Raw genomic sequence first — 13473 nt, 5'->3', positions numbered from 1 at the left:
TAAGCAGTTATAGTTTTTAGCTTATGAAAGCAGGTTTTTACCAATTTCTGTAAGCAGCTGTCATGCCCCGAATTTTTCATAATTAAATTCAAATCCGAAACATGAAAACTCAACTAACCTGTTTATAACACTCGGAGATTTTTTCCAAATGAACCACACAACAACAACAAAAATTACAAATCTCAATCCCACTTAGTCAATTATTACATCACCAACTCACCAAATAAAATGTAAAGCTCTATAAGAGCATACACAACAGCAATAACAAAACAATTAGATTTGAACCTAGTACAATGCATTACACCACTCGATCTCCACCCTGATCGTCCTGACCTGCAGGATTAATCCTTTCACCTAGAATAGTGCACCAGGATTTCAAACAACAAACCCAATAAGCTTTTGAAGCTCGTATGAGTAAACTCAAAACAAAATAATAAAGCAACCTCTTCATACTTATTCCTCAACACAAAAATCAATTTTAAATCATCCAACACTAATTTCACCACCCATTCTAAAACAATGTCCCATTAACCGACACTCTCTCAATAATAAATACGTATTCATGATCCCAAGTAACCTACGTGCTACTCTCATGACATATGATGGCAGACAAACTAGAGCTCTAACTGAATCGTAACCTGTCACCTCGGCCAAGGTTCAGCCTTACGATAATAATTGTCTCTGCCACCACTGTGACGTAAGATCCGTAGATCGAAACATTTAAAAGTCCCACATGACTCAAATGTTATACTCAAACATTTAAAAGTCCCTCATGACTCAAATGTTATACTTAGACTCCTTTATGCTTTCTCACCACAACATCAACAATCACATGATATATTGTAATTTCATCGGAAATATGTGCTCGAAATAATAATCCAATACAATCACCATAATTATTTCATTCAATGTCACACCATCCAAATATATATTTCCACGTAAATATATATATATATATATATATATACGTAGCCATCCACTCAGGGATGTCTGCTAATACCAACTATAGTTCACATGCATTAAAAACCAAGAAATTCATTTTTTTATAAATAAAATCTTGTTTTTTTACTTACCCATGGACCGTAGTCGATCAAGTCCATTTTATTTAAAACAAATATTTATTTTTATAAAACAATTTTCTCATTTAGTCAATAAATGTAAAATAAAATAATTCGGTTCGTAAATGAACCATGTGAGATTTACTCACCTCTAATCCAGCTGCGTCTTCTTAACAGCTCAAAATCACAATCACAATCGTTCGCCCAAAATAAATCCGTCAATCACCTAATCAAATACGATCTCAACTTAGCACACCAATCACAAAACACAATCATACGATGATCCAGCAGTTAGATCCTCACAACTCGCCTTGAGGATCATCTTATCAAAATTACATAACGATCCAACGGTCGGATCTTCACAGATCATCATTTAGATCATCCTATCAAAATTTCACGGATCTTCATCCGTGACCACACAAAGTCATCAAAACACTTCTACGATCATCATATCTAAATTGTAGGTCAATCGGACGGTCTGATCCTCACGGATCGAAAACCGAGATAAACGAAAATTATGTAAATCTAGCATGCATCAACTTTTCACAAAATGACCTTATGATATATCAACGCGCTCGTATCAACGAGTAGATGATCACCTTGATAACAGAAACTAAAAAAAATGCTGGATGCGCCGCCACGCGCCGGTGTCCCACGCGCCGCCTTGTCAAACTTAACAACCGGAAAATCAAGGCCATCTAACATGTTCATATTGATGAGAGGAGCAACTTTCGTACCTGGAGCTAAGTCTGAATCGGTCTAGATCAGCCTAGATCAAGCTCACAAGTTCGATCAATCTCCACCGTCTGATTTCCATATCCGATCTCCACCGTTGAACTTCAACCCTTGATCTTTTGCTCCACACTTTGAATCGTCCTTCAAGGCTTATATGAGCGTGATTTAGAGGATTCTGTACACGTGAGGATCGGCCGAGAAGATGCCAGAATCGGGAAAATCTGACCGGGTCGGATTCCTTGCTCCGATCTCCTATTTCTGGTGATTGTTGTCGTCGTCGAGCACCAGAGGGAGGTCGGGGAGGTGACGGCGAAGAGGTCTGTGGTGGTGGCTTGGCCGGAGAACGCTGGAAATGGGAGGAAAAGCCGGGTCGGGTCGCGCGGGTCCGAGTCGGGTCGAAGGACTTTATGGGATTCTCTAGGCTTCAGCCGAGAGAGAAAGGAGAGAAGAAAATTTCCAAATTTGGAAATTTTTGGGATTATGAAGAATTTTCCGAAAATATCCTATATATACCAAAAATGGAAAATTTTCCGACGGTCATAACTTCTTCGTACGAACTCTGATTTTTTCGTTCCGCATATGCACAAACTCGTATCGACGCGCTCTACAACTTTCGTGAAGGAAGTTTTTGCAGATTCCTAACGTATAAAAAGTCAATTTCTAAATCGAGCGTTTCGAGGTTTTTGTTATTTCAAATAATTTCGATTCTTTGATAAATCCGAAAGAGCAAGTATTCGAAACTAAAATTCGTGCAAATGAGACTTTTATTAATTTCACACAAAATACATGAAATTAATTTAGAAATTGAGGTTATTACAATCTACCTCCCTTAAAGGAATTTCGTCCCGAAATTCAAGCACATTCATCGATAAACAACTGTGGATATTTAGCTCTCAAGTCCGTCTCCAATTCCCATGAGGCATCACCCTCATCATGATGACTCCACAACACTTTCACTAAGTCAGGTTCCACCACAAAAGTCACATCCGTATTGACTTCGATAATACCATGATCAATCACGTGGGACTCATCTTGGACGTACTTCCTGAGCATAGACACATGGAAGACATTGTGTACACCAGACATACTAGGTGGTAAGGCAAGCCGGTATGCCAATTCTCTTTTCTAGTATCTCAAAAGGCCCAACATACCTTGGTGCTAACTTTCCCTTCTTGCTGAATCTCACCACGCCTTTCATTGGCGAGACCTTCAAGAACACATGGTCACCCTCTTCAAACTCAACATGTCTTCTCTTTAAATCAGCATAGCTCTTCTATCTACTCTGTGTTGTTCGGATCCTATCCCGGATAATAGTGATCTTTTAGGTAATCTCCTGGACAATCTCAGGACCCAAGAACTCTTTATCTCCAATTTCCGCCCAACAGATAGGAGTTCTACATGGCCTACCATAAAGAGCCTCATATGGAGCCATGCCGATACTGGAGTGATAACTGTTGTTGTAGGTGAACTCCACCAACGGTAGATGGTCCGCCCAACTTCCCTTGAAGTCCAAGACACAAGCTCTCAACATATCCTCCATCACCTGATTTACTCTTTCAGTCTGCCCATCTGTCTATGGATGAAAAGCTGTACTCATAGATAAGGATGTTCCAAATGCCTTATGGAATCTACCCCAGAATTTCGAAGTGAATCGAGCATCCTGATCTGAAACAATCGATACAGGCACACCATGAAGCTTTACTATCTCATTAACACACAACTTGCACAAGGCATCACCCGAGTATGTCTTTGACATAGGAAGAAGATGTGCTGACTTTGTCAAACGGTCAACAATCACCCATATCGAATCATGACTTTGCCTGGACCTAGGTAATCCAGTCACAAAGTCCATAGAGATCTGTTCCCATTTCCACACAAGGATTGGTAATGGTTTCAACATACCTGCAGGTCTCTGATGTTCTGCCTTCACTTGTTAGCAGGTAAGACACTTAGACACATACTCTGCCACATCTTTCTTCATCCCATTCCACCAAAACTGTCTTTGTAGATCCATATAATCTTGGTGCTCCCTGGATGTACAGTGTATCGAGATCGATGTGATTCCCGCATGACTTCCTCCTTGAGATTATCACTACTTGGAACATACAATCTTGATCTTAATCTCAACCCACCATCCGATCCAATTGTCCACTCAGAAGGACCTTCAACACTCAAATCAGTAGTTATGAATTTAATTTTAGTATTCCTTACTTCCTAACCTAGTTAGCATCACAAGAATTTGGAAAAAAAAAAAAAAAAACCTTCCTTTCAACTCAAATCAAAATTACAACATTCTGTTACAGTCATCATTTCACAATGTCAAAACAAGTCTTCCACACATCAAAATTACACAAACAACTCAAACATAAAAGCACGAAATACACTAGTATCACACATTACATTAACCTGAAATGAAGGCTGATGAGGTGCCTTTCACACTTGGACTCTGCTGACCCATAGCAAACACTCTATGCTGCCTCTGAAGGTAGTTGTCTCTTCTGGGTCCCCTGTCAACTATCCTGAGGTCGGTTACACTCTCTGGCTAAATGCCCTGTCTGACGGCATCTAAAACATACTCTGCTCTTCTGCTTCGAGCACGCACTGGCTAGATGGCCCACAACTCCGCAGTTGTAACATGTCAATGACATACCTTGCTTAATAGGTACAGCCCTAACAGGTTCTGCTGTGACTCCAACTGGGGCCTGCTGATGAGTCCTCCGCCTTTTCCAAGACTCGCCCTGAGTATCTGATGCACTACTGCTTTCAATAACTGCCTTTCCCTTCCCTCGAAAATCCCTTATAGTTGTCATCTTACTTTGCGAAGTCAGAAGTTCCTGCTCAAATGCCAAAGCACTAGTAAAGATAAGTGCTACAGTAGGCAACTTAAAAGGAGCCACCCTCTCTCTGATGACCAGGTTCAGTCCCCGCTGGAACTTCCGAGCTAAAGACACTGACTCCATCGGCCTAACAAATCGGTACAACTGTGAGAACCGGGCCTCGTACTCCTCGACACTCATAGTCCCCTGAATTAGAGAAATGAAGTCAATCCCCAATTTCTCCCTCCCTGAAGCGGGAATGTACATGTCCCGAAAGAGTTCTACAAAACCCTCCCAAGTCATGGTCGATATATCCCTAGTCCTTAGTACAAAATCCCACCACCTTCCTGCTTCACCCTGGAGGAGGAATATAGCTGTAATCTTCTTCTCCATGTCGGTACCGACGACCATGTCATAGTAGGTCTCCATGTTCTCGATCCACTGATCGGCCAACAAGTAATCTGTACTACCCTGAAAAGCCACTGCCCCCAGTCCAATGACCTCTCTAGTCAGCCTTGTTAGGTGTGTAGCATCAACTGCCCCAACAACAGGCAAAACAGGTTGCACCACCTCATTCCTATCCTCCTGAGAGGGAACCATGCCTCTACCCCTGATCCTGCCTCTCTGAGGATCCATCACCTAGAGAGTATAACAACACTTGATTAACACTTGTATAAAAACTTAAACATGGGAATACATCATAACTAAAACCGTATTACCCAAGACACTAATACAAAGATGACACACATCAACAACCAACATTTTCTAAGTCTACCAAGAGTTCTATCTTGGGGTTCCCATTCCTCAAAGGACTACAACTCAACGAGACTACACAAAGTTCCTAAGACGACCTAACGTCCTAGACAACTCCTAACACTCTCACATACCCAATGACTATATCAATACCGAAAAGCATACGATGGGGATCCGCTGCAGACGGGCCATCACTCGAGTAGTATTGATTGTCACCAAATATTTACCTTGCGCTCTGATACCACACTATCACGCCCCGAATTTTTCATAATTAAATTCAAATCCGAAACATGAAAACTCAACTAAACTGTTTATAACACTCGGAAATTTTTTCCAAATGAACCACACAACAACAGAAATTACAAATCTCAATCCCACTGAGTCAATTATTACATCACTAACTCACCAAATAAAATGTAAAGCTCTATAAGAGCATACACAACAACAATAATAAAAAATTAGGTTCGAACCTAATACAATGCATTACACCACTCGATCTCCACCCTGATCCCTACACAGGATTAATCCCTACACAATGGAATAGTGCACCGGGATTGCAAACAACAAACCCGATAAGCTTTTGAAGCTCGTATGAGTAAACTCAAAACAAAATAATAAAGCAACCTCTTCATACTTATTCCTCAACACAAAAATCCATTTTAAAGCATCCAACACTAATTTCACCACCCATTCTAAAACAATGTCCCATCAACCGACACTCTCTCAATAATAAATACGTATTCATGATCCCAAGTAACCCACGTGCTACTCTCATGACATACGATGGCAGACAGACTAGAGCTCTAACTGAATCGTAACCTGTCACCTCGGCCAAGGTTCAGCCTTACGATAATAATTGTCTCTATCACCACTGTGACGTAAGATCCGTATATCGAAACATTTAAAAGTCCCACATGACTCAAATGTTATACTCAAACATTTAAAAGTCCCTCATGACTCAAATGTTATACTTAGACTCCTTTACGCTTTCTCACCACAACATCAACAATCACATGACATATTGTAATTTCATCAGAAATATGTGCTCGAAATAATAATCCAATACAATCACCATAATTATTTCATTCAATGTCACACCATCCAAATATATATTTCCACGTAAATATATATATATATATATATATATATATATATATATATATATATATATATATATATATATATATACACGTAGCCATCCACTCAGGGATGTCTGCTAATACCAACTATAGTTCAAATACACTAAAAACCGAGAAATTCAATTTTTTATAAATAAAATCTTTTTTTTTTACTTACCCATGGACCGTAGTCGATCAAGTCCATTTTATTTAAAACAAATATTTATTTTTATAAAACAATTTTCTCATTTAGTCAATAAATGTAAAATAAAGTAATTCGGTTCGTAAATGAACCATGTGAGATTTACTCACCTCTAATCCAGTTGCGTCTTCTTAACAGCTCAAAATCACAATCACAATCGTCCGCCCAAAATAAATCCGTCAATCACCTAATCAAATACAATCGCAACTTAGCACACAAATCACAAAACACAATCATACGATGATCCAACAGCCAGATCCTCATAGATCGCCTCGAGGATCATCTTATCAAAATTACATAACGATCCAACAGTCAGATCTTCACAGATCGTCATTTGGAACATCCAATCAAAATTTCATGACAACCCAACAGTCGGATCTTCATCCGTGACCACACAAAGTCATCGGAACACTTCTACGATCATCATATCAAAATTGCAGGTCAATCGGACAGTCTGATCCTCACGGATTAAAAACCGAGATAAACGAAAATTACGTTAATCTAGCATGCATCAACTTTTCACAAAATGACCTTATGATATATCAACGCTCTCGTATCGACTAGTAGATGATCACCTTGATAACAGAAACTAAAAAGAATGCCTGACGCTCCGCCACGCACCGGTGGCAGTGGCCCCGCGTGGGACCCACACGCCGCCGGGTCAAACTCAACAACCGGAAAATCAAGGCCATCTAACATGTTCATATTGATGAGAGGAGCAACTTTCGTACCTGGAGCTAAGTCTGAATCGGTCTAGATCAGCCTAGATCAAGCTCACAAGTTCGATCAATCTCCACCGTTTGATTTCCAGATCCGATCTCCACCGTTGAACTTCAACCCTTGATCTTTTGCTCCGCACTTTGAATCGTCCTTCAAGGATTATATGAGCGTGATCTACAGGAGGAGAGGATTCTGTACACGTGAGGATAGGCAGTGAAGATGCCGGAATCGGGAAAATCTGACCGGGTCGGATTCCTTGCTCCGATCTCCTATTTCCAGTGATTTGTGTCGTCGTCGAGCACCAGAGGGAGGTCGGGAGGGTGACGGCGAAGAGGTCTGTGAGTGGTGGCTTGGACGGAGAACGCCGGAAATGGGTGGAAAAGCCGGGTCGGGTCAAAGGACTTTCTGGGATTCTCCAGGCTTCAGCCGAGAGAGAAAGGAGAGAAGAAGATTTCCAAATTTGGAAATTTTTGGGATTATGAGGAATTTTCAGGAAATATCCTATATATATCAAAAATTGAAAATTTTCCGATGGCCATAACTTCTTCATACGAACTCCGATTTTTGCGTTCCACATATGCACGAACTCGTATCGACGCGCTCTACGACTTTTGTGAAGAAAGTTTTTGCAAATTCCTAACATATAAAAAGTCAATTTCTAAATCGAGCGTTTCGAGCTTTTTGTTATTTCAAATAATTTCGATTCTTTGATAAATCCGAAAGAGCAAGTATTCAAAACTAAAATTCGTGCAAATGTGACTTTTATTAATTCCACACAAAATACATGAAATTAATTCAGAAATTGAGATTATTACAGCAGCAACCTAATTATGTAACTTTTGAAATAATTAGTTACTTTTTAAAATTTCATCAAACACATTTTGTTACTTAATTTTTAAGTCAAACAGCTTTTCCACTTTAAAAACTATGCCAAACTGGACCTAAGCATACCTTGATAAATAATCAATAACGCAATGGTACAAATATTAGTATGAAGTTGTAATGAGTAGTAATGGGTCTCTTTTTAACTCTGATAATAGGACTGTGATCATCAATCTATAATTCATGTATGCAGATATACCGTCTTCTAAGTTGCCAACAATAATTGAGAAAAAGCTTGAGCTTCTTTCTTCTGATTTATTTGTATAATCCGTAAACGTCCATGCAAAATTATCAGTAGTTTACACTTTCAATGATATGGGTGTTTTTATTAATGTATATATTGTTTTCTCAATTAACAAAACAGGTTCTTTATTTGAATAATGCTAGAAACAGCTTCGCAATGGCCTCGCAAAAGACTAAGGATCAATGTAATGCTAAAGCTCGTAAACTTTATTTCTTAACAAGCTAACTAGCTGATCGAAACTGACAAGCAGCGTACAACATAAGGCCGCTTACATGCATATAGGCATAGCAAGCTTAATCTACAGAGAAACTACAGCCTTAACACAAAGGAATTCTAGCTAGGGCATCATCAGAAGGAGTAAATATATAGCTTTTTTTTATTATTATTATTTATTTATTTTAATTTTTTTTTAATCATTGAACTCGACCATTCGGGGAAGATCGAACAGCTAGCAGCTAAGCTAGCTAGCTAGTTCTCAAGAAGCTGGATTGGGAGGGCTATGCCTACGTACATCTCCTGTAACAAATAAACAATTAACTATGATTATCAACAGTATAATCAAATTTAATCAAGCACGTTCTAAAATAAATAAGATAATTACCCAGATTTTGGATTGCTCGTTTCATGCCGCAATAGCATAATGCAGCCTCAATTGGATAAGGTTCAGTGCAAATTACACACTCATAACACTAACAAATAAGTAATAAGAACATAAAATCGAATTGAAACTAGTTACCCGCATATTGAATTACTGGTTTCTTGGTGTTGAAAGCAATCTTTTTATCACATTAGTACAATACTTTCTCCATGTACAAATTACACTCATCACATATTTCAATGCATTCCGGATATGAAATAAAGCCTCCCACTGATTTCGAAACTAGTTTGGAGACCAAGTCAGATTTTGTACGCAATTTTTTCGACATATATGCGCATGTTATTAGTAATACATGTAGAAATTTAGTATGGTTGATAAAGAAGGAGGGAGGCTGGAATGCGCAGGCTATAAGTTACAGCCGGTCAAACCAGTATACGTGGAGCAAGGATATCCACATGCTTTTTCAAACTTGGGGCATGGTGTAATTTCACACTAACGAAACGTTATTGTAAAACTTTGAGCCGTTATGGTAAAAGAGGCGAGGGAGTTTGTAGACTATTCACCACGTGTCACAAAATCAACACCAACATTAGCCCCCCGTTTCATCTAGCCTTTGCAGAACCCATATCAAGATTCAAGCGTGAAGGTCGCGATCGCTGAAATCAATATCGAGGAGCTGCCGAAGGCTTAGCCTTTGCAGAAACCATAGCAATATCGATGGTGTAAGATATCTGATATTGCTATGACAATTATTTTCTGGTAGAGAACGGTTACTGGGGCTGGTCTTTAATTGAAACTTGAAAGACATCGGGTTGAACTGGAATATGCTAAGGTTAATTGGGTTTCTATGAATGGATCTGGGTCTCTGATGTATTGCATTTTGGGCTTTTCCTCATATTTTGGGTTGTTAGATTGATTACCATGAAGTTCATCTTCGATCTATTTTCCGAAGAGACTTGCTGTATTTATTAATTAATACTCGATCAATTTTCAGGCACTCTTCCTTCTGAGCTTGGTTATCTGGTCAACTTGCGGACCTTGTAAGCCATCAAATCCTCCTTTTTTCAGGCTTTGTAGGAAGTGCAATGAAACATTCAGAAGACTGGAGGGGAAAGATCAGAAATGCTCAAGCTTCAATCAAATGTTGTACGAGCACTCAGCACTTAAATGCAGCTCAAGACGTAATTTCTACTTTCTGAATTTATATGAAACTATCAAAACCCTAGTATTTTTTTTCCAGAAAGTGTAGGAAGATTGAGAAATCCGCTTGTTTATCTCGTGAGGAAGATTGAGAAATCTGTATTTTTGTTTCTGTCTCATAAAATCATAATTCACTTGGCAAACAATTAAGAGTTTTGGTATGGTAAATCAGCTAGGGTTCTCGGGGTTCCAGAAAAGGTCTATTAAGGTAATTGGTTTAGGTATCCCCGTATCAATGCACATGATGCTATCCTTAATTGGCCAAGGATTCATCAAGATGAAGAGGAACTTGGGGCACCAAGAGGAGTACGAATACAAGAATGTACCAATCTTGACCATCATTCCAGAGATGAATACATATTTTCAAAGGAAATCCAAAATTTTTACTGCTCTGAATAAAGAATAACCCAAGGCGAATTAACATGCTACAAAAGAAATGTGTGATTATGTTGCAATAAGAACACCCTCTATTACACTGTAAAATTTGTGTTACTGAACCTATAAAGCTATACCGACTGCCAACTAGGCATAATTTGTTGAAATCCCTTCTTTCCTATCTGCAGTGTACTGTAATGGGAACAAACCTACTTCACCTACGGGTAAGACATTTGGAATAAATTCTCAATCACAACTATGATTTTTCCTCAATCTTCATACTCTATATTGTGCAGGCTGCAAACATCTCACGGATATGAATCCCATGTCTTTGATCCACCACCTCAAAGCAAATCAAATCATACACCAGCACAAATGGCTCCTGCAAAACCCCATATACAACACTATTGCTTAAATCCCATATAATCAGGCTTGCTGAAATTGCAGTTCTAGAAAAATCTAACCATCTTTAATCTTAATCATGAATATACTTAGCAACTACATATGGATATGCACATATGCATATACACCATCAACAACATGTACACCGTCACTAAAATCCCGTATCAAACTCACATTATATATGAGCAGTGATGTCATGTTGGTCTTTTGCTCGTTCAAGTTGATCCTCAGGCTCTACTACCCAAAATATTTTTAGAGACATAATCAACATTCTAAACATGCTTGCTGCCTACTTGTTCCACCCAACAAGTTTCACATTACCCTATCGTTAAAGACAACAGTCCCTTATCATAATCTCCAACAAGATGAGCAATGTGCTATATATCCAGTGGTTCAGACATGGAAGCCTTGAAGCCTTAATGTAAAAAGTACCTCTCTCTGTTATGATTCCTGCAATGGATTTTGCTCTCCAGGTTTCACGACCACCAAGGCTGCAACATTGTGCTGGGTCATCTGCAAAGGAAACGATCAATTTAGTATGACCAATGACATAAATACACCATGCCACAGCTCATCAAATCATTGCAATAGTTTGAATTTTCACAAAGACCACACATAACGTTAATTACAGAAGATCAACAAATTAGTACTACCAAACTACAAGTTTTAACAATACTATGAAATTTCCACACTACCAAGACCCCAATTCAACACAAGCTCAAAGACTCAATTTTTCATTTTCCTCACTTTTCCAATCATCACCAATTTCTCATAAAACACAAAAAAAAGATAGACAAAGATGGTGAAGCATTTTACCCAGAAACCAAGGCCACCTCAGAGGAGGGTCAGGAGCTTCTTAGGTCAAGCACCTAAACCGCTCCGGCATAGTACTCTCCCCTCTATTCTGCTCCTCAGCTTCATCAACGCCATCCTCTTTTGCATTCACAAAACCCTTAACTTCCTTTCAACTATCCTTAACTTCCCTTCAAACAAAAACCCAAATTGCTTTCCCGGAAAACCCACGAAAATTATGGGCTTGGTTTGTGTTTAAAGATTGGATTTTGGTTAAAGAGCGGAAAAGGAATGGTTTGGTTATGAAGTCGAGTGGTGAGAGGAGAGAAAGAACAAAAGTGATTTTGGGTCTGAGAAACAAGGGGGTTTGGAGGGGAAAGGATCCATGTTGTGGTGGTTGCTGATGCGCCACCGAGGAGGCTGTAAAACGTGTTTTACCCTAACGGCACCGTTAGCTGCGAAATGACCTTCAGCCCCACTTTGACTCATTCAGTGGCTCTCCTCGCGCCACGTCGCCCCTCCCAATGGCTGTAAGTTACAGCCTGCGTATTCCAGAACTCTCCGATAAAGAAAGCATATGTACTTTTATATACTAAAGTATATAAAGAAAGTATATATGCGCATCCCCGTTGTTTTGATATATGCATGCTTTTGCTGCATCTATGTGGATAATTCCAAAAGAGTTAAAGCAGTTATCTTTTTTCATATGAACTATAATAGAAACAATATATCAATTATCATATATCAACTACAACAATGTCGATGGAAAACAATAAAATTATTTCATAATCTCTTAAGTTGGTCAGATTACCAGATTTCTGGAGTTCTGCAGTCGGTTTCCACTCTGCACAAGTGCACTCCGCAAATTCTGCAGCACGCTTATCGCAAATGCAAGCGTCACAGATACGGATGCACAGTAGATATGGAATTTGCTGGCATTCTTGTGATTGAACAATAACATATATATAAGTTAATTTATTACAAAAATAATATACGTCTATTCTGATATGATTTAACTAATTTAACAACAGGAAGAAACATAGACAAATAATTAATAATATGAACCTGTATATTTTGAACTTGAACTAATTAATTTATAGCTACTTAGCTAGCTAATTACCAGAATTAGGCTCTGGTTGGTTCTTGGAGGTAAGCAGCTGGCCAAATAGGTCTAAGCGAGCATGAACACTAGTTGCTGCCAAAGCCATGGCAAGCAACATTAAGAAACTCACTTTCAACATATTTCTGAAACTCATACTGTTCTCTCACTCAACTCTCAGCTCGGTGTGTGAGAATTGAAGAGGCCGTGAGGGCTATTTATAGCTCTAAAATTCAACGGACCAATGATAAAAAATATTCAACATTAATCCAAATGGAAACGTGTTTTTTTCTTCTGGCGAGCTGCCGACCTTATCTATAATAACCTAAATTAATCAATGACTCCGATTTATTTACAACACAAGCTGCCAAAATATATACACATACAATTGTGTTATAAATAAATCGGAGTCATTGATTAATTTAGGTTATCATAGATAAGGTAAGTAGTGCAATATTAGACTCTATCAAAAACCAATT

General features: G+C 38.8%; 2 protein-coding genes across 9 annotated transcripts; both read right to left on the bottom strand.

The window, feature by feature from the left end:
* LOC133717863 (uncharacterized) lies at nt 1-7866 on the bottom strand. Of its 3 annotated transcripts, XR_009849983.1 has the most exons (5): nt 7414-7866; nt 6793-6869; nt 1796-5248; nt 1208-1284; nt 1-354 (listed from the first exon to the last, which is right to left on the bottom strand). XR_009849983.1 is itself a non-coding variant. In XM_062144604.1 (3 exons), the coding sequence occupies exon 3, from the start codon at nt 5243-5245 to the stop codon at nt 4304-4306; it is 942 nt and encodes a 313-aa protein (XP_062000588.1). In that variant the 5' UTR covers nt 5246-5248; nt 6793-6869; nt 7414-7866; the 3' UTR covers nt 1462-4303. The 3 variants fall into 3 exon arrangements, 1 of the variants encoding a protein (XP_062000588.1); XR_009849984.1 differs by lacking the exons at nt 6793-6869; nt 7414-7866 and having other exon boundaries at nt 1796-6386; XM_062144604.1 differs by lacking the exons at nt 1-354; nt 1208-1284 and having other exon boundaries at nt 1462-5248.
* A 2820-nt stretch (nt 7867-10686) lies between these two features.
* Nucleotides 10687-13193, bottom strand: LOC133713469 (uncharacterized). Of its 6 annotated transcripts, none has more exons than XR_009848032.1 (5): nt 13016-13193; nt 12707-12835; nt 11920-12555; nt 11536-11616; nt 10687-11083 (listed from the first exon to the last, which is right to left on the bottom strand). XR_009848032.1 is itself a non-coding variant. In XM_062139508.1 (4 exons), the coding sequence occupies exons 1-4, from the start codon at nt 13149-13151 to the stop codon at nt 11061-11063; spliced, it is 369 nt and encodes a 122-aa protein (XP_061995492.1). In that variant the 5' UTR covers nt 13152-13193; the 3' UTR covers nt 10687-11060. The 6 variants fall into 6 exon arrangements, 3 of the variants coding, with proteins under 3 accessions (XP_061995492.1, XP_061995494.1, XP_061995491.1); XR_009848031.1 differs by lacking the exon at nt 11920-12555 and adding an exon at nt 11278-11425; XR_009848033.1 differs by lacking the exon at nt 10687-11083 and adding an exon at nt 11256-11425.
* Nucleotides 13194-13473: the final 280 nt, after the last annotated feature.

The sequence above is a fragment of the Rosa rugosa genome, chromosome 6 (genome assembly GCF_958449725.1).
Source record: "Rosa rugosa chromosome 6, drRosRugo1.1, whole genome shotgun sequence".
Taxonomy (NCBI): domain Eukaryota; kingdom Viridiplantae; phylum Streptophyta; class Magnoliopsida; order Rosales; family Rosaceae; genus Rosa; species Rosa rugosa.
This window is presented reverse-complemented; position numbering and strand designations above follow the sequence as displayed.

What these genes read in the sequence shown, in the direction of transcription:
- LOC133717863 (XM_062144604.1), bottom strand. Translation starts at nt 5,245, where the DNA reads ATGGATCCTCAGAGAGGCAGGATCAGGGGTAGAGGCATGGTTCCCTCT.
- LOC133713469 (XM_062139507.1), bottom strand. Translation starts at nt 13,151, where the DNA reads ATGAGTTTCAGAAATATGTTGAAAGTGAGTTTCTTAATGTTGCTTGCC. An exon ending in CCAACCAGAGCCTAATTCTG is followed by an intron (nt 12,836 to 13,015) that starts GTAATTAGCTAG and finishes TTCAATCACAAG; the next exon opens with AATGCCAGCAAATTCCATAT. An exon ending in TGCAGAACTCCAGAAATCTG is followed by an intron (nt 11,617 to 12,706) that starts GTAATCTGACCA and finishes TTTCCTTTGCAG; the next exon opens with ATGACCCAGCACAATGTTGC.